Source organism: Amblyomma maculatum, chromosome 2 (genome assembly GCF_055883805.1).
Source record: "Amblyomma maculatum isolate TAMU_Amacu chromosome 2, ASM5588380v1, whole genome shotgun sequence".
In the NCBI taxonomy this organism is placed as follows: Eukaryota; Metazoa; Arthropoda; class Arachnida; order Ixodida; family Ixodidae; genus Amblyomma; species Amblyomma maculatum.
The window spans coordinates 16,727,233-16,747,527 of NC_139345.1; the positions used below are offsets into that span (position 1 = coordinate 16,727,233).

At 43.0% G+C, this 20,295-nt stretch overlaps 1 protein-coding gene across 1 annotated transcript in view; it reads right to left on the bottom strand.

Moving 5' to 3' along the window:
- Window positions 1-5,397: 5,397 nt before the first annotated feature.
- ND-42 (NADH dehydrogenase (ubiquinone) subunit ND-42) overlaps window positions 5,398-20,295 on the bottom strand; it is a 28,903-nt gene continuing 14,005 nt past the window's right edge. Inside the window, exons 6-8 of the mRNA XM_084593368.1 lie at window positions 12,946-13,058; window positions 8,364-8,478; window positions 5,398-5,637 (exon numbers count right to left, since the gene is read on the bottom strand). Of these exons, the coding sequence (XP_084449494.1) occupies window positions 5,506-5,637; window positions 8,364-8,478; window positions 12,946-13,058 (360 nt within the window). The 3' untranslated portion in view covers window positions 5,398-5,505. The remainder of the gene's footprint in view (window positions 5,638-8,363; window positions 8,479-12,945; window positions 13,059-20,295) is intronic.

Genomic DNA, 20,295 nt, shown 5'->3' on the forward strand with positions numbered 1-20,295 from the left:
AGCACCGGACGCGTTATTCGGAGGTCGTGGGTGCGGTTCCCACCATCGGCACGTTTTTCCTTCTACTTTGTGTTTATCTTTCCCCTAAACAGATTACATTACTAACTTACGTGATTACCGAAGTAAAAATTAAAAAAAAAAAGACAAAATACAATCCCCAATGCTTTCCTTGGCCTCGCCGGCTGTTGGCTTCTTTCCTTCGTGAGTCAAACCAGTTACATCTCAGCACACTGCCATATCCAGGTTTCATATTCCGAGTTTGCATCATTATCGATAGTGTTGCTATCTCCTCGACCGTGAGCCATCTGATTGGTGGAAGCCTCTATTTTCTTTGCAAGTAAAGACCTGATCCTCTGACTGCATTTGGGAGTGTGCAATGCCTTGCATATTGCACTGTAGAATCGTACATCTAGAGTCATGTTTCTGCTTTGGTGTTTGGCCAGCAATAATGAATCCAACAAGTCTGATTGTGTGCTTCAAGTTCACATTCAACCTTAAAAATAGTGCACACAGCGCTTCCCAAGTTGAGGTGAAAGCTAAGCTACTATAGTAATAAGAGCGTTGGTTCCATTTATACCGCCTGTCTGACTTTACTGTATGTAGAGAAAGGGCCGATTTTTCCTACGTTTTTCAGGAAACTGTGCAACCTGCGCTTAATTGTTGTCAACCCTGTTTATGGCAAGTATGCTTCTTCAGTTTCATCTATTTCTACCACTCCAGCAAATAAATGCTGAAACCATTAAGCCAGCAAAAGGTCACCTCCCTACATGGCCAGAGCATCCTACAACCTCCTCCAAACAGTCTCTGAGGGAATAGTTCGGGCAAGAACAATGAACTGTTTGCAGAAGAAACTGGCAGTAACAGTTCTTTTGTAATGACTTTCACTGAAGTTTAGTTGAAAAAGCGACTGGGACGTGCCAAGTAGGCCTAAGTGAAGAGTAGTTTTTTTGGTCAGAAGCGAAATGTAATTTTCATTGGATAATTTTGTAGTGAGTACTTTGAATACTTTTGTCACACAAAGCATGGTAAACCCCTTCCCCCCCCCCCCCCCATGAAAGGCGTTCTCAAAACTATTTTGCTAACATGCAAAAAAGCCTTGTCACATTCACTCAAGCTGTCCACCTTTTGCACAATGGCGATCAAAATTGTTGTTCTCCACACTCGGCTGATGTATTTGTGCTGAGCATGAATTGCATATTTTACAAATAATTTTAAAAAATTAATTCAGGTAGGGGAACGTTCTTAGCCGTTCTCTGCACGTTCTTAGCCGCCCCTGCACTGCTGACGAAGAGAGGGGAATCTGAGAGGGGAGTCTAACCGTAAACTAATGCATGCATATGGGCATCTAGCAAAGATTGTTAGTCCCCAGACAGTCACATAAGTATGTGAATAATTGCATTTTAATCAGCGTGAGATCTAGCACAGAGCTGCTAGTCACAAGTTGCACCACAATAGCTAAGGAGAACGAACCATCAGCCAACACATACAAGGGTGCCTTTGGGGAGTTCTATGCTATCCCACTGTCACATGTAATCATTAAGTGTTCCCATATCGCAGTGATTTTTCATTTGAGATGCCTCCTAAGTTTCAAATGCGCAAATACTCAAATTTGTTGAATATTCACGCACACCAAGTTTAACTCCTTGACATCGCACTTGCGTAGAGCACATTATAGTGGTACCCTAATCTATGAACACAGCAACATGGCACCACATTTACATTCCAGGGTAAACATTTCAGCAAAAGTAGGCCCAGGAAGGCTCCCAAGCATAGTGGGAAAGAGCATGCGACATAGAACTATAATCTGCTAGTTTCACGCCTATAACCACAAGTAACTGAGCAGCCTTTTCATGTTTTGCTAAATGCTTTCTTACTGTCAAGGCTTGCATGCTACGTGCTCCTGCATGAACCAAACTGCTGTAAATGAAAGAATAATGCTAGCTTATGCTATTTCGTTTTGCTGATCAGCATGTGAAATGCATCACCAAATGACAATAGTAATAATGACCACGCACATGTGCAGCAGACTGTCGCGCTGGCCAAGTATCTTGCTGATGTGACCACATCTGGAGCTTTTGGGGTTAAATCTCATAAATATATATACTAGCTTGTTGCAACTTGTAAACATAAAATTTGCATTGGAGCACTACACAGCATGATGTTGATGACCTGACGTGTACTCCACAGTATGGGAAAAATGTGACCAGCATTCTAAGCATCACTCACTGCTGCATTTTTGTTCAAGCACAGTTTGTCACGAGGATGTTTGTGAAATGTTAGTGCAGCGGGCCATTCTCGCTGCTCTTTCTAGGAATGAAGAGGTGAGTAGTAGGTTATAAAAATGTTCTGTGAAATGTGTATAGTGTGCTTAGATGACTGCTTCTTTTATTGTCACTTTTAGATGACAAAAGCAGCATAAGGCTTGCAAGCATGTGCTTGAAGAATCAGCTGGTGACACGAGAAATGAGGCACACTTAGTGCCTTTAAATCAAGTTCTCTAGTAATACTGTGCTGTGGGTGAGATGTGAAAAATCAAACACCAACTGTAGCCCCGACAAAGCTCTGCAAGCACAAACTTAGCCCATGCAACCACGTTTGTTGCTTTTAAGGCGAAAATTTTTCTAGGCTCATGGGTTGCAGTAATGTTTGCAGGAGATGTTCATACAAACTGACAGTTAAGAAAAAAAAAGCAGTCTCTACTGGGGATCGAACCACTATCCCTCTGATCCCCAGCCGAGCATGCAAACCAATAGGCCAAGCCGGGCTCATGATAAAGCGGTTGTCACTCTCCTTGTCTAGCACGAGTAGCGATGATTATGATGGTGAATTTAGTTGATAATGATGATATAAGCGACAGTGATGATTCACTCCCGGTTCATACGATTTCCCGTTTCATACGTTCAAAATCATGGGCAGTAAAACACCTCCCATAGAGGTACACTGCTTTCTCCCGGTTAATACATTCCCGGATAACACGGTTTCCCGGTGACTACGTTGGAAATTTCGACAAACTGTGGTTGTTTTGCGATCAACTCGACATATGCTAACGAACGCTCGCGACGTGAAAAACTTGGCAGCGGCGCTCACCAGCCACAGTTGCTTTCCTGCAGTACCCAGGCGCAACGAGACAAAGCATCAAACACAGCCAACATATGAGGCACCCGTTTCTGCGGAAACATGACTTCATGAGGAGAAACACGGTGGCTTCTTTTGAGGTGCTTTAGGGGCATAAGGATAAACCATTTGATAACTACAACTATTCGCTTACATACAGCGGGCTGGGTCTGAAGGAGCAGCATGAGCAGAACGCAGCAAATGTAAGCTATCGCGATAGCTTCGACACATGCCACTGTGTAAGGTGGCAGAGCATCCTCAAACAACCAAGGAAGCGATCCCGGCTCGTTCTTTCTTCTACAAACAGGATCTGTTGCTACTAAATCTCTTCTATGCTTAGGATAAAGCAAATACGGACTAATTCTGCGAGAGCTAAAAAAGTGGAGCTTTGCATTCTTCGTTAGCTTTAATATCGGGCAGTTCGGATCATAGTTTTTTTCTGGATAATACCGTTTTTCCCGTATCAACGAGATTTTACTGTAGTAGGGATGACAATGACGATGCAGTTAATGAGAACAGTACTGTAAAGTAGCTTTTGCCATTTCTACTATTAAGCAGATCAATATTTTCATAGTGTCCACTCTAAACCAGAATTAAATGTTTGGAAAGACCATCAAAATTACTCACTAAGGCAACTATGTGACTTAGTACAATTGGTTTATTAGTCACAAAGATCAACATTCAGAGAATATCAATTTGTGCATGGCGCCATCTTCAAGAAACCAAGTCTTGTGTGGAGATGTTCCTAACTTGTAACGTTTAGTAAAAAATAATTAACATTACATTGTGGACACATTAAGTGACAGTTGGTACCAGGCAAACATGACAAGAACGAATCACCACAGCTGGCATGGCTACATTTCATGAATTTTATCAAACTTTCAGAAGGTTCTCTGCACTTATGTTAGGAACTGCACAGTTATGCAACACACTAGTCTGGTTTGATTTGGTTTATGGAGTTCGACATTCCAAATTGACTCAAGCTGTGAGGGATACAGTAGTGGAGGAATCCGGGTAGTTTTGACCGCCTTAGGTTCTTTAATGTACACTAACGTCGCACTGTACAAGGGCACCATGCATTTCACCATCAAAAAATGACGGCTGGGGTCAACAAATTTGTGTTCTCTTTTTGTACACTCAAGGTACTACCACAGGCAGAACTGCTCATAGTGGACATGACTACCATGCAGCGTTTGTTTGTTGTAGTCCAAATGTCGTAGAAAAAGTTGCTAGCTCTCGGATGTAGTCCTGCGTGTGCATTTCTCCACCATTGACCCACAGAAATTGACCCTGGTAGACACATACATTTGCACCACTTTTCATTTCTGTTTAAAGGAAGACAGTTGTGGATATACTGAAGCAGAGGTCAGTGAATATGCATTCATGTGCACTGACACCAAGATGAGCAAAACCAGGCTCTCTTGCCCCTAAAACTGCTGCTGCCACATCTCAGCAGCGTATGAGATGAGCCTCACATACTGACACTATTGCAATAAGCAGAAATTGCAATAAGTTTGGCGTAGTTCTACAGAGTCAGCTGTAAGACCTTAATTATGCAATCAATTAAAATCCATTTATTCAAGTGAATCTCAAATTGAAGCTGAACTAAATATAAAAATTGGCTCATTTAGCAGGTGGTAAAGTTTAAAGAGGGAATTCTTCCTCTCTGCTTGTCGGGGCGAGGATGGAAGGTGGCTGCCGTGGAACAAATCCAGGGGGTGGCTGCAGAGGAGGCTCTGATTTGGGCAGAGGAATGTGCAACCACAGTGTGGTTGCCATGGCAACAACCCAGCAGGTGGCTACAGCAGAAAGTACACACTTACAGCAGCCACCCGCCGGACATACACATTGTGGCAAAATGGCTAAACCAAAGCTACAACAGCTTTTGCTGATTAATGCGCAAGGTCAGTAACCTTACCTTTACAATATTTTATGGCTATCTGCACACTCACCTCTCTCTCTCTCCCCCCCCCCCCCCTTCCCCTCTTGTCATGCGCTCACTCACATTCGTTTAACTGCAGTGAAAAGCAAAATCAGTGCGTCCGCTTGTGGTACATAACAGCAAGAAAGCTGTTTCATTTAGTAACTTTCACTTCCTTAATTAAGGGACCAAAGCAATTTAATTGTGCACACCAAACACTCTAGCACTGCTTTTACGTAATATGTAATTAAGGTTAACCAGACTTGCAAAGCCAGGCTCTTAACTCAAATATCGCAAAAACACCTTAGTTGATAAGAAACACCTGGCTATGTTTTACATGTTGAATCCATTGACAAAAATAGTTACAAAGGCAACGGATGATTTATTTCTGCCACAATTTACAAGGGCAAGAGATGTAGCATTTATTTCTGTCACACTACTAGCTGTTCAATATCATGAAGCAGAGAATTCTAGAAGTGCAAATCAACGAATGGCTTCAGGCGCATTCTCTCCCAACTGCTTATCTTAGTCCTGAAGGGAACCCACTTGTCACCGAGGTGCTTGTTGAAGCCCTTTTGATATACCTGTCGCTGCTTGTTGAACTGCATAAAAAAGAAAAAGGCTAAGAAAGCATAAACAAACAACAAAGTTTAAAGGGGACACATAGCAAATATAAAATATTTCGATTCTCTATATACCCTGTAACCCATAGATCATCATCTGCCTTGTGATAAAAAAACTACAATGCAGCACAAAGTTAAAAAATGACTCCTTTTCTTTTATTTTTAGTAAGTGGCCACAAAAAAAGTTGGTGATTTGTGCTTTTGAACGTCTCAGCACATCACAAGTTTCTGACATTGGGGCACTGCCATCTCAGTTTCATCATGAATTGGAGAAATCCTGCTGGCTGATATACCTACATTTTTCTGACCAGAACAATATTGGCAAAGACACACTAGTCAATAAACGAGGTAAACGAGGAAATAGCATTCTGTTATTTTGCGCAAAAAACACGACACAAAAGAAACAAGGTAGACAGGACAAGCGCTTCTTTTGCAGGCTAGTTGGTGCCTAAGCATTCTGTTATTTTGCGCAAAAAACACGACACAAAAGAAACGAGGTAGACAGGACAAGCGCTTAGACAGGACGAGGTAGACAGGACAAAAGCGTACTCGCGAGGAAATAGCATTTACAGTTATTTTCTCAGCTTTAATGTTTTCTGCCATTTCAATCACAGCAAAAGCACAGCCTATTAAAGTATTCTGGAAAGTACAGTCTAGCATTTTTCATTTAGCTTACTTTAATAATTAGTTGACTTTTTAAAGTGGCTTTAAATCAAACTCCCAGGTGTAAATACGAAAGCTGTTAAGCGCCATGAAAATGGTTCAACTATGGAGCTTCTAGCAGGTGGGCTCTTGCACAAGAAAGCCCCATTAAGGTGCTCTCATCCACAACTTGAAGTTCTACCAGATTCAAGCCTGCTATGCTTCCCATGACAAAACTTCATTTAACAGCTGGCTATCAGACTAGCATGACCGGCTGCTGATGGCCGACTTTTGCGGTGTGTCGACTGTAGCCGCAGGCACTTACCACGGGAGCAATGCCACTGTGAAAATGTGTTGTAGGAAGTCCAGGAGGAACAATTTCGTGGCGCTTTACAATGTCACGAATGAGAATATGGTGCAACAGATGCTTGGTTCGGGCTAGTTGGTAGCAGTTTCTTGAAGACATAGCACAAAAAGACGGGGACAACTAACACAGATGTAGAGAGGACAGGCGCTGTCCTGTCTACATCTGTGTTAGTTGTCCCCGTCTTTTTGCGCTATGTCTTCGAGAATATGGTAGCTACGGTGCATTTGGGCTGACAAAACAGGCTGTTATGTGGTATCTTTAGTTGTGTGACAGCATTTAGGATGTCGTCATCAAATATTTTCCGGTTTCTCTAATGAAATTTTCTGGTTGGTTAATTGAGAGATGACATCATTGAGGTCACGTGGTACCAAAGCAACCAATCAGAAAGTGGTGCCAAATTTGAAGTTGCCACGGATCTTAGTTGAAAGAAAACACTGTAACAATAAGTGCATGCCGCAGCAACCGCCTTTGCCTAAGCCATTGCTGCAGCAACAGATACACCCAACAACCCCTGTCATCTGAAAGGTGGTCAGAGAAGTTTGTGCATAGGACGCTTTCTGACTTGCCATTTAGCATACGATTAGAGCAATGATGATTTTTTAAAAACAATCTAATTTTGTACGCAGCATACATGAACCTTTGCAATGTATGTGACTACTCTGCCATGGTTTACTGCTGTGTCCTATTCAGTAAATCCTGGTCTGAAAAGGCTCTTAAGTTCCCTTTCATCAATTCCTAAGTGATGGAGAACTCTGTTCCTAATAATTTAGCTGTGCTTGACGTGAAAGCTTTTCTCAGGTTTTTGGCTCTCTTCAGTAGGATTCTGATACACAATCACAGCCAGAGGCCGTAAGGATGACTCACGGCCGGCACGCCCACAATCTTTGATGACCCCCTGTATACTGCGGCAAATATATGATCAGGCCTCTGGGCGGTAGATAGGAAACACTCCCTGTGTGCAGGCCGTAAAAGGCACGCTACTGGCGGTGCTGCTCAAGCCTGCTCATGGTTTAGAATGCAAAAAGCTTTAAATAAAACAAGGAACTTTGCTGCACTTCACAAGTTGTTTGGTTTGGTTTTATGAGGTTTAACATACCAAAACGACTTTGGCTACAAGGAACTCAGTAGTGGAGGGCTTCGGAAAATTTTGACGACCTGGGGCATTTAGTGTACACTGAAAACCCTCAATACATAGGTGAGTTGTGTTTTGCCTTCATCGAAACATGGCTGCCGCAAGCAGGACTACCTGAACCCTGATACTCCACCCAGTAGTTGAGTGCCCCGACCAGTGGTTTACCACTGCGGGACCATGAAAGTATCTCAACAATGACAGCTCGCCTATTAAAAAACCAAGCTATTTGAAAGATTAAAAAAAAAAGAGCAGTGAAGAATCTATTGCCTTGCAAAAAACATTCAATTCAGGAAAATTATTTAATCAAAAGGAGTTTCTGATCTAACAATGTAATCCTGAGTGCACATTGTGTTATATTGGGGATTGCCTGCTGCAAAGCATCTAGTATTTACACTATGTGTTTTCAAGTTATCAAGCACAGGTGAATGGGCCTCATCATGTTCCAGATAATGGTCAGACAATTGAATGAGCTGCAACCAGTTTATTAGGGCAATATGATAAAATATCAAAAGAAAAATGGCCATGCTTTCCAAGCTAAAGTTCAAATTGAGCATATTTTCTCACCTTTTGTAGGACTTCAAGCATCTGTTCCTCATCTTCTCCACTCCTGAAGAGTTCTGGTGCATCCCACATGTCCATATAGAGACGCGTCATGACATAATCCTTTCGGGCTGTAAGCCTGCCAGGAAGGAGAGAAGGGAGAAGTCATGGCACCAACAAGTACTGCACTATGCACTCTGGTGCAGACATCACTTTTTGAATGGAAAGCCATGCCAAGCATAAACCAGGCTATAAACTGCGCCAAAACAAATTTCATGTGAATATTCATGTGAACAAGTAAATTGAAACTTTTCGGGTAGGCCTAAGCATTACTCAGGAATAAGAAAAAAATTATGGGGGACACAATAAGTTCCTCCTCTAAAGATATGACACAATAGCGTTAAAGGTTTCCATCTGCAGCGTCCCTTGCGTTCCTAATTTCCGTACGTGTAGTCTCTGCTCGCTTTATTATCAATCCCTGAATTTATATGTCTAATACCTCGAACATTCTTAATTGCATACAGTCCTAAGCTAACATGTCATTCAGCTGCAGGCTAGGGGCGACCACCCGACATAGATATATGTAAACCTTCAGTTTAACCAAGCCGTACAAATGTGCCTGTGTGGCTTAGGAGTAGCGTGCCTGGCTCGAAATCAAAGTGACCTAGAAGGCTGACTTCCTCACCCACCCTTCTAGCTCAAATGAGCAATTCAAGTTGGCAGCTCCTCTGAACTTTGTTAAAACATGTCATCTCATTAAGTCAAACAGCCCATTGAAGAATCGGGACTCAACCATGTGAAATGCTAACTACCACACACCAGTGCCACACCTATCATTTTTCGCTCACAATGCCCGATTTTCTGCAGAATAGGGCTTTTAATGCTACCATGTTAAAAGAAGAAAAAGGAAACAAGGAAAATGAACACTGGTCCCCGGTTTATACTAAATTACTTAGCACTCTAAATGGTTTCACTGTGAACTGCTTATGTAATTCTTGTGTCTGCTGTAACACATTGCTGGCCGAAAATACCTGCACTGGCTTCGAAATAACTTAGAAAAGGCTTCAAACGAGAACCCTGTGAGGGTCCTTCCTTAAAGGGACACTAAAGACACCCAAAAATGGTATGAAAATCTAATAAACTACATTTGGTGACACTGTCACCGCATATCTGGCAGCAAAAAATCGAATAATTGCTGATATATTGCGATAAGAAGTTGAGGTTTTTTCTTGTTCCCGCTGGTCGAATTCAAACTGTGGCCTCCAACTACGTAGTTGGAGTTGAGTGACGCACACTATGACGTAAGCGGAGACTCCGTGATAGCTAGCGAGCCGGCGCGGCCCGCGGCGTCGCATCCCTCAAGGGCCAACTTGGCAACAGCGTACTCGCAATGACGGCCTCAGCCGAAATAAATAAAATGATGAAGAGAGTAATTTACCGAGCGATGGACCCATAAAGGAAGAAAAAAAAAAACATAGAGCGCTTGTAATGCACAATACTTTACATGTTTCTCAAGCTTTTGCGCTCCTTCTTGCACTGTGTATAAACAAACCGAGCCCTCGGTCATCGCAACGCTTCCTGACATGTCTACATACAAATAAGATTTAGTTACCAGCAAAATAGTGTCCTCGCTGCTGCGCTTGTCAGTTTTGAAGCTTCGTCGCACTTTTTTCCTTCAAGGTTTGTGTTACAGCTCCGGGTTCAGCGAAAATTACGTCCACGGTAGCAGAACATGACCAAAGTGCCGGCGCCACTACATTTGCCAGCGCTGTGAAATTCCACATGTTAAAATGGAACCAGTGCACAATATAGTGAGCATAGGCATCCAGAGCATTAGTTGCAAGACGTGAGAGCAGGCAGCATGCGCCGATGATCAAGAAGTTGTAATTTTTAGACCAGCAGCAGAAACACTTTATTGTAAATGGGGCCATGACAGAAAGACTGGAAATATTTCCAAGTCTCCTGTGGCGCGGCATAGCCGAGCGGTTAGTGCCGAACGTTACGGAGCAAGCAGTAGCGAGTTCGAGTCTTACCGCTTCAAGCGGTTTTTTTTTTTTTTTTTTTACAGATCGATTTTTTTTAACCTTTTGTAATGTATTTCTGGTGCTTCGTTATTTTAGTTTTTACTTTTTACCCGAGGCCCTTTTTTTTCGCCGGGCGACGAGCGCAATATATCGACGCTCTCCTTGGTATGAGCGGCAAGTATGCCCCTTTTGTTTACGACGCCTGCAAATAGCACGTTGAAGGTCTTGTTGACGCAGTATATGTTGGTCAGATGTGCCATGATTTAGTGAACAATTGAATGATAATGCGTTTTTCCTTCGGTACTTAGCATATGTATGCTTTTCGTGGCGTACGTAGCTGCAGTCAAGCGGTCAGGTCGCAGTCGAAGCGGCAACGGCGGCGATTTGTTGGCGCAGAAGTGTGAACGAAGGAGTGTGTCGGCGGTAGCGGATTTCGCTCGCTCGTGCCTCCGAATGCTCAAATGGGAACCATCAAGGCGCATCTGCTGCTCCAAGGCTCCAAGCTCGTAATTCAGGCGCTGCAGGTTCAAACAAACTATCCGAGTGCCTGAGCCGAAACACAACCAAAACTGAAGTGGGCGCCTGTGGCGCCTCCAAGTATATTTTTGTATTTGCCTTGCAACGTTTACGTTGTCTTTTCGCCGTCGTTTACGTATGATAAAAGCGTGTTATCATGTTTGAGAAAAAACGTACTACCGCATTCAAACATGCAACGTAATTCGCATTTGTCAGCCTCCGGGATCCCTAGCGCGTCACGTGATTTGTAGTTGCGAGCCTCGGCCGTTTGGCTGTGGGGGCGATACCTGTATTTCTGTTATTCTTCTTTACTACCTTATAACAGCTCTGTTTTCAGTAAGAGTGGTCTTTTTGTAATCAGGAACTGGCATTCTATTGATGCAAACCCACTTCCTTTCTCTCTTTAGTGTCCCTTTAATGCAATACAGACAGCAAATTTCTAGGGAATGGTGTGCAAGACATTACTGTACTCGGACCATCATGTACAAATTGCTGACCGCTAGTAGTACGTTAGTAATTAGCATTGAACGCCACTAACATTAGGGCCATTTTTTACCTTACACCAGCTACATCGGTGTAGCAAATGCGGTGTAGCAAATCTCCATTACTTCCAATGGTGTTTTGCTACACTAGTGTAGCTGGTGAAGCTTAAAAAAATGTCTCTACTGTTTCAGGTATTCGTTTCAACAGCTGAACAGTGCCTACACCGTGTCAGCGAACCTCAGGCCACACCAAGCACGAGAAAATTGATAGGGTTGTTGCTCTAGCATTTCCACTTTTTTTTTTATTCTTATGCTAGCCTTTATGAAGGACTCAAATGAGAACAAATGAATAAGGGGCTAAAATATCTCGAATACCGAGTCCTGGCACAAGGAAAGAAAATTTAGCAGCCCTTCATCCGTTCATTTTTAATCACACTTTCTTGTTGTCACAAGACAGGGGCAGCCTTGGCTGTGAAAAAAATGTGGGCTGACAGTGGAGCGGCAATGCCATTGTTGGCTTCAAGGATAACCTATGTGATGTGCACCTATGCCATCACCATTTAACATTCAAACACAAAGTCTTTTTATAGTAGATGTGACCGCTACATTAGGCAAAAACAGTACCCCCCAACCACTGCGTCAAAAGTGATAGGCGGAAAAACAAAGGCGAATCCGAAAGAGTTCGGTGGCGGGAGGTACAGTATGGTCCACTGTTTAAGGAAACAACCCTTAGCGTGGCTGCCGTGCCCCATGAAGCACCCTCTTCAATAATCAGCAACAACGGGTGCATGCGCAGTGAGTGTGGGGAAGATGGAGTCAGCCTTGCGTTCTCTGCTACAGTGATCTCCTGGAACTTTTCTTGCGCGGGTGGAAAATTTAGAAAGCGACAGATGAACTAAAAAAATTAATATTTACCTCACACGTGCATTTTTAATAGACCAGTATATTTCCAATGTATACTTCTTGCATTTTCTATTTTCCTAGAACAATTTTTCAACGATACAGAAGTGGTGGAGGAGAGACATTTCTAGCTTCTGGTCTGAACCTGTGACAGCAATTATCCTCTAATGAGTAATTACTCCCTTATCACAAATCTACTCCACCTTCGGGGATATCCAAGGTGGAATGTGTTAGCAGTCCCTCGGTGTCTCTACAGAGGCTTTTTTTTTTTTTTTGCTCCTGGTAATTGCGTTTTCTTTGAGTACTTTTCATGCCATCCTTGTGCCGATTGGCACTGTAGTGTTGTTTTTGCACATTTCCACCCGCTTTAAGTTTGAGTTTTGTTTTCGCTGCTTGCAGCTGCTTTGTATGGCCATGTTTACACCCAACCACTTTGTGATTGCTGGCAGATTACACACGTCTGATCCATATAGGTCAAGTGTGTTTTCAATAATTTGGTTGTCAGTACTGCCTGTGTTCTCTCTTTGCCTCTGTCCTGTCCTTTATGCAGCTTTATTCCTTTCATGTTCCACCAACTGGACGAGGTTAGAAGAGAGACCGAAGCAGTGAACCATCCCTGTAATATATATTTTTTTTCCTTCTTCCAGTGGGCAAACTAAAACATCGTAAGAAATGTGGGCTTACTCATAACGGTAGTCATTCCAAACATCATCAATCTTCCTCCAGTCCGCCATCATTGGTCCATACGGGTCATTTAGGTAACCTTCAAAGTCGATGCGCTCAATGTCATCAAGCACCTGAAAAACATAGGCACGCATCACTGCAATGTATATACTACTATACAGTTAAACAAAACATTTGACCTAAAAGCCTAGTGACAGACTTTATATCTGAGCCATATAACAAACTACATTTAGTAAAGATTATAGGATGTTCAGTTCAGTTAAGCAGTTAATAGCATCTATTTCTACTCATGAAGTTCGAACCCACAGGTTTTTTTACACCTGAAATGCTTTTAGCTCGCATTCTTGGCAACCTCAGAATAAGTGCTGCCTTGAAATTGAAGCGAATTTTTCTTTGAGTTGGTTTCATACTACCATTAAGCATCGCTTCTTTTACATGCTTTGTTCCTCAGCGCTGGCAAACTATGTTATCACTTAATCGTTACAGGATGCAGGAAACTTCCTGCAAGCTCGGTGCCTAATTTCAGGTCCACACAGTGGGGCCTAGCAGCGTGGCCAACTCAAGTCTTATACCAGTCACCCATTATTGCATGGGTATATGCAATGCTTCTAACTGGCCTTACTGCATACAAAATGTACAGGCTGGAGACCAATGGGCAGCCAAAATAATGACAGGCAGTGCTGTTCTAAATGTGTTGGTATCAATGCAAACAGAAGTAATATTGACTGCTGGTATCTGTGCAACCAAACAGGTGTCATAACCTGCCATAGGGAAGAAAAGAATAAATCACTAGCATTGTCACTAGTCACTTCCTTCATCTTGTTCTGCATTTACTGTGATTACTTTTGGCGGCAGTTGCACCAGAACCAGTTGGCAGAACCAAAGGATTTGAGAGCGAGTGTTTTCAGAAAGCAGGGTGGGCAGCTTTAATGCCATAACACAGAAGTGCATGACTGTTCGGTAACAGCTGTACAATGGAGCCCAATGGAAACTTGAGAAGGCAGCTGAATGTCCCTGAGTAAAATGTTAAAAGGAAAAGCTCACCAACATTTCCTTACACACTTGCTCTATACCAATTCACAAGATGAAGCCAGCAGTCTCTGTAAGCTGTCCTGGAGTGAGCTACAGCAGTACTGCAAAACATTTTATGCTTAGAGCTTTCCCTCAGAGGCAAGCAAGCCACAATTTTTTATATGTCAGTGAGCTCTACTGGCTCTTGGGCATCTTCGGCACTTTCCATCTTCAAAACAACAGCTTCCAATCACCTTGAAACACAGCACCACATAAAAAAATGACAGCCAAAGATAAGCAAGTGGCCCCAGGAAACAGTGATGTGCATTATCTAGCCTGAAATTGCAGGCTGCATTTACCTGAATGTTTTTTATGCATTTCGAAAACTTTCACGTTAAATATACTAGGTCACTTGCTCCTACTTAAGTCTGCAGGCATGTGAGGAAAGCAACACTGTCATGCAAGAAAGGATTGGTTTGTGGGGTTTAACGCCCCAAAGCGACTCAGGCTATGAGAGACGCCGTAGTGGAGGACTCCGGAAATTTCGACCACCTGGGGTTCTTTAACGAGCACTGACACCGAACAGCACATGGGCTGCAAGAAAGAATAGCTGCGTAAGTTCATCCTTAATCAGACAGGCTGGAAAACAAATGTTCTTTTCAGTGTCCACACATGCAGAGAACTGATGATTTATCAGGTATTCTTTTGGTCTAAGCTATCCTCTGTTCCCATTTCCTGGACTGCGTCTTTGTGCTGAGCACCTGCCTTTACTTTTGAGAGCTGAAGGTCAGATAAAGTTTCTTAAAAATGCACCAAGCACATCACATCACAAAATTTAAAGCCAGAACCTCCACAATGTGTGCATGATTCTATTTCTTTTTTGGACCAGATGTCAAAACTGATGCCAGCCGGAAAGTGTTTTTCTAGGAATTTACGTAATAAAACTAATGTGTTCAAAATCAGAATTAACGTGAGCCTAAAAGATAACCTCTTTCACTTCTTTTCTCACAATCCAAACCTCCCAAATATCTCTCCAGTAAGAAAAATTTCTTCTCAGGCGAAGGCTAGAACCTGGAACCACTGGACTGGATAAATTATTAGAGTGTCCCCTTTGAAACAAGGTGGTCGCAGTTTCCACCATGCTAAGTTTTTTTTTCCTATATCTTGAATGCTGTTATAAACTCCTTAATTATTTCATCATTTTATTATTAAATTTTTATTTCTATACTTACAATGCTACAATGCTTTTCAGCCACCAAGCTTCTAATCGCTTTTTGCTAACTTGCAATGCAAAATTCATTCATCCAATCACTGGTGTCTCTAATCACTAAGGCCTCGAGAAGAGTGACTGTGCCTGCATCGAGATCTGGATGGATACCATTGCATTCGAGTATAAGATAATCACTTGTTTCTACGGATTTACCACACATTGCACATATGACACCTTCTTGTCTAAATTTTCTTTTTATCTAGCTTCCAAAAAGTAGGGCACTGCCTATCGAGTTATCAAAAAAAAAAAAAAAATCCTGATCTGCCTTTCCCAGTTTCTATATATTTCTGCACTCTGCTTCTTTTCCAATTTATCCAATTTTTACCTTGTGTCCTTTACCTCTTGTTTAACATTCTTTATCTGTTTGCCCCTGTGCCCTGCATACTAACTGGTTAGTTTCCTAGTTTTTTAATATGGACCACTATATAGGGTCATCCCATCTCAAACGTCCCAGTTGTGGGAAACGACCATCTCCAATTTTTCTTTTTTTTAAATTTGCGGAACTTAAAATACAGAGGATAGTAATCTGCCTGATTAATTCTAGTGGAAGAATGTTTTGTATCCTTTAAACACATCTTGAAATATGAAGCCTGGTACAAATACAAGTATTAGAAAAACATTTTAAAACATATACATTAGAATTCACAATTTTTCTCGCATCTTCACGTTCCTTTCCGCGCCGTATATGCCCTGCGCATCGCAGAGTTTGCGTCACCTGTCATTGGCACCACAAAACACAGACAAGGCTTCTGGCCACCACGCTTCTTGCGTTAAAACGCCGTTCAATGTTGTGACGTATGCAAATTGCAACCATTTGGATAGTTTGTTTCACGTAAGAGCTGGACTGTGTCAAAAATTAACGGCTGCGTAGTGAGGTGTTCGAAAAGGTGTAAAAGCAGCCCCAGAACGCGTTTCTATGAGTTTCTTGGCTACTCTTATGAACGGGAGCGAAAAAAAAACAATGGCATTCCAAGTAAAAAAATAAAAATAAGAGCGCTACATGCGTCTGGTCACTTTCGCAACATTTACTGCATCGCTTTATTGTGCTCCTTGTGGAATACTATTAACCACATTGTGTACGGCCAGTTTAGCATCATCAGTGCATACTGAATGCTGCTTTCACAATTGTATATAAAAGAAAGTAGTACACTTTTTTTACTCATCACAACCAATAAGTGCACGTCAATTTCGCGCTGCCAATTTGTCGGAGTGAATGCAACATGAATCACAACATGGATCACACCACATTTCACACATGGCTCTGGAATTTCTGTGAACTCTGTGCATATCTGTGTTTACACAGATGACACGTGAGCCTTGAAGAGTTACTAGTGTGTGCATGCTACTCATTCTAGAGTTTGCACAGCTGGCTCATAAGTTTTCAGTTAGTTATAGAATATTATTTGGTGCGTGTGCTTGCCGAATGGGCATGCTGCAGCTCTCTTGTTTGTGGAAATAAAGCTGTTTCTAACAGGCATGAAGTTGGGACACCGCCACATGTGTAACATCTTTGTGATGCCTGGGTGCTAACTCTATGTCTCGACTGGGACTTTTACTTAGGTTCATCCCCTTTGTATGTAAATGAGATGCTTTTAGTTGGAAAGTTACTTGACAATTGTGATGTCTAATTCACGGGGACTCATTTCATAACTAATAGCTCTTTCAGCTTGTTTGACGCATGTTTGCTTTGCTTTCAAGTTTAGTAAAGATGGGAGTTCGTGGCAGCCAACAAAAACAGCAGAGTGTATAGCCAGCATTTCGTTAATGGCGACTAGTAAAATCCCAGCATACCTACCCACAATATTTCAACAGCTTACATATGGTCTATGGGAGGAACACCTAAGGAGTAACAAATGCAAATTAATTTTTTTGCTGGTTTTCCAGCTTTTCATTTCAACGTGGGAATGGCAAGTTTGGTGTTTGCATGGCACAAAATTTTCAAAAGCAGCTTCTCATCTGTTACAGGAGGAAAAAAATGCTGTGATGCCAGCCTTACGAAAAACAAAAAATAAAACGCGCCTGAAATGCAAATATTAGCATGCAAGTTGAAGAGGTCGAACAATTACTAAATGCATAACAGCAGTCTTCTCTTTTCATACCAAGCGCAACTTGCGATATGTACATGCTACATGCGCAGGTATTGCATAAAATTGGGGTCACCAGCTAGCGTTGGGCGATAGGACATGCATGACAACGTAAGAAGGTGCCTCTGAGCAGCCAGGATAGCCGCAACGATTCTTAAGCTTACATTCGAAAGCAATAGTAGATAATGCCACAATAGTGATGCCGTGTACGATTTTTATCTGCCGTGGTGACGGTCCATTAATGCGGAACTTTCCACCACAGTACCTAATGGAGCTCGAGAGGGGGACTGCATGTGGAGAAGCAGTCGCACCAAAAACTAGCGCTATTTAAAATAGTCCCGATATGAGCGTGTTGAACTCAGTAAAGATCGTGCAAATTATTTTCGATTAGTCCAGCACGTTCGCCTGCACACAAGCGTGCTGCTAAAGCACCTGTTCCTCTCACATCTCTAGATGGCCGCTTGAAACAGCCCCATGTTGCACTCCAGGAAAACAAACTAGACTCATCAGATTTTTTTCCAAACACATTGTGCAAGCGTGGGCATTATAAAGCGCAAAAAGAGGGATGGTGCTCGTGATAAGCTTCACGGCGTAGCCGGTCTTGGTGACGCCTGTCTGCAGCAAGCATTTCGCGTGAACGCAGGTCAGGTCGTCTCATTGCAGACGAAAGTCCGACTGCTACTTTGGACAAAAGTCCATTTTGGAGCACTTCAATTCGTTTTCGGATGCTGTTGCCAAGGAAATATCGCCACGCACCTGCACAAATGGCAGATCACATGTGCGGACTTCTGCCACGCTTGCTACAGCAATGGGAAAGCCAGGGACTGTGCCCCGCCTGTGCTTTCCGCAGCCGTCGGTCGGTGGCTTTCAGTGGCACCCTTACAGGCGGTGCACGGGGCGTATATTCCACATATGATAAACACGTTTTCTGCAGATCTCATATTTAAATCGATATCTACAAAATGGTACTATCTTGTTAATTTATTTCAAAAGCTGCACTACATTTCAGGCTCAATAAATAATTTTTCATTTTTAAATTGGAACGCGGAATTTGGAATGCGGGCTGTATTTGTTTGTAGAATAGAAAAGTAAATGCGCAAGAAAAGAAAGCCAACAATTTTTGTTTTAAGAAAGAAAACATACTGAAGTTGAGCAGCGAATGCAGAGTGCACGACTCCACACTGGAAATTCAAAGCATAACAATTACTCAGTGCTATGATGCTGCAGTTTGACTTCTCATGCTGTAATCAATCAAAAGTGCCGCCTCACCTGACATGGCAATGAAAAATTTTTATGTGATAGGCCCCATTCTGCAGAAAATCTCATGTTGTAAGCTGTGTCACCAAAATATCATGGGTGTGGCTCTGGCAGGCGACATGGCCGGACACTGATTGTCACCAGGTTGTGTGACATGATGATGTCATGGGTTCCTATGACATAGCGGGAGCTGTCAACTTCCCTTTTGAGATAAGAGGGTGAGATTGAAATCGAGCCCACCGGGACACTTCGATCCTGTGTAAGACGCCTTAGTCCTAGGCAATGCAGCTGCAGTTGTGAGGCTTGCTTAAACCTGGGCTTTATATCTGTCGAGTGGCTTTTCATATAATGGGGCAACTTATGACAGTACCAGTATAATCAACATGCATAAGGTAACAGAAGCACAAATTAATAGATTAGTGACCGCGTGAACTGCAAGTGGAGCCATACACGGGAGACATTAATGCTGTTGCACCATAATATTAAAGCCAGAGCTTAAAGGGGCGCCGTGACGTTCGCCAGACCGCTAATTCCAGCCAACCTCTAGGTTCTTTATACCTTCCTGACGCCTCAAAGCCCAATCATAATAGTGAAATCGTAGCGCCCAATATTTTAATTTGTTTCAACAAGCAGTGTTTTGGCACTGATGTGAGCAACACACAACGGTAAGTTCGTTAAGAGATATGACGTTTTCTTCTCGTTTGAGCGCTGCTCTGCTGACTGGTTGAGCATGCACTTCAGGTTTTACAATCGAATGTTCTTCAAGTTGCTATGCAGGAAACAAATAAACGGTGTTTTAGTTCTGCATGTGTTCTTGAAGTGCTAGTAAAGATAGGGACTGTAAACTCAAGTAAATGCAGTGTTGTCAACAAGCGCAGAGGAGCGTCTGCTTGCTGTGATGATGGTGATGGTGGATTTGCTCTTTGTAGCGGGTCGCCGCTGCCTACTGGCGTAGAGTAGCCAAAAATAATTAAAAAAAAGGATAAATAAATAAAGCAAAAAAAAAGAATACAGACAGAAAAACCACTATCTGTCAATTCGCTGTCCAGGCTCTACTGTGACAAGCACAAAGGTCACACAGCTATCGCCAACCGCCGCAAAATTCGAGATGCCGCTTAGAGGTCTCTACTCCCGCAGGCTCCCCAAATCCCAAGGCAGCTGACAACGTTTGGATCTCGGAGGTCGGCAAAAAAGCTAGACAGTCCAAAATCATGTGGCTGATCATCTCTGCTGACGCTCCACAGATGGCACAAGCTGTGTCGAGATTGCTTGTGAAACGCGCTCGCCAGACCAGAGTCTGTAGAACTTCGCAGCGGGCTGCCGCCAGCAGGCCACTGCACGGGGAGTTGTCATATAGTCATTCCCGGCAGATGACCTCCTTGCTGGCCCTGAACAGGCACAGCCGGCAACAGTTTCAACATGAATGAGAAAAGCGTGGCCTGGATTGCCGTCAGCGCCGCGAAGCGGCAGTCATCGGGTATATTTACGGCTGCTGACGATAGCCGGCGTGCACATCGCTTTCAATGTTTTTTCGGCGGTGCCCGATTGCCGCATACACGCGAGCTTGTTACGTAAGCGTTCTTCCCGTTTTTAACGCGGAGGCGGCATCACACGCCCGGACCATGCATTGCAGTCTTTTACTGTGGGAATCCTACATTGTGCACTAAGCTACCACAGCTAGCGCACATCGCACATCGCGAGTTTCGTGGGAATGCTGCGGCTCTAACA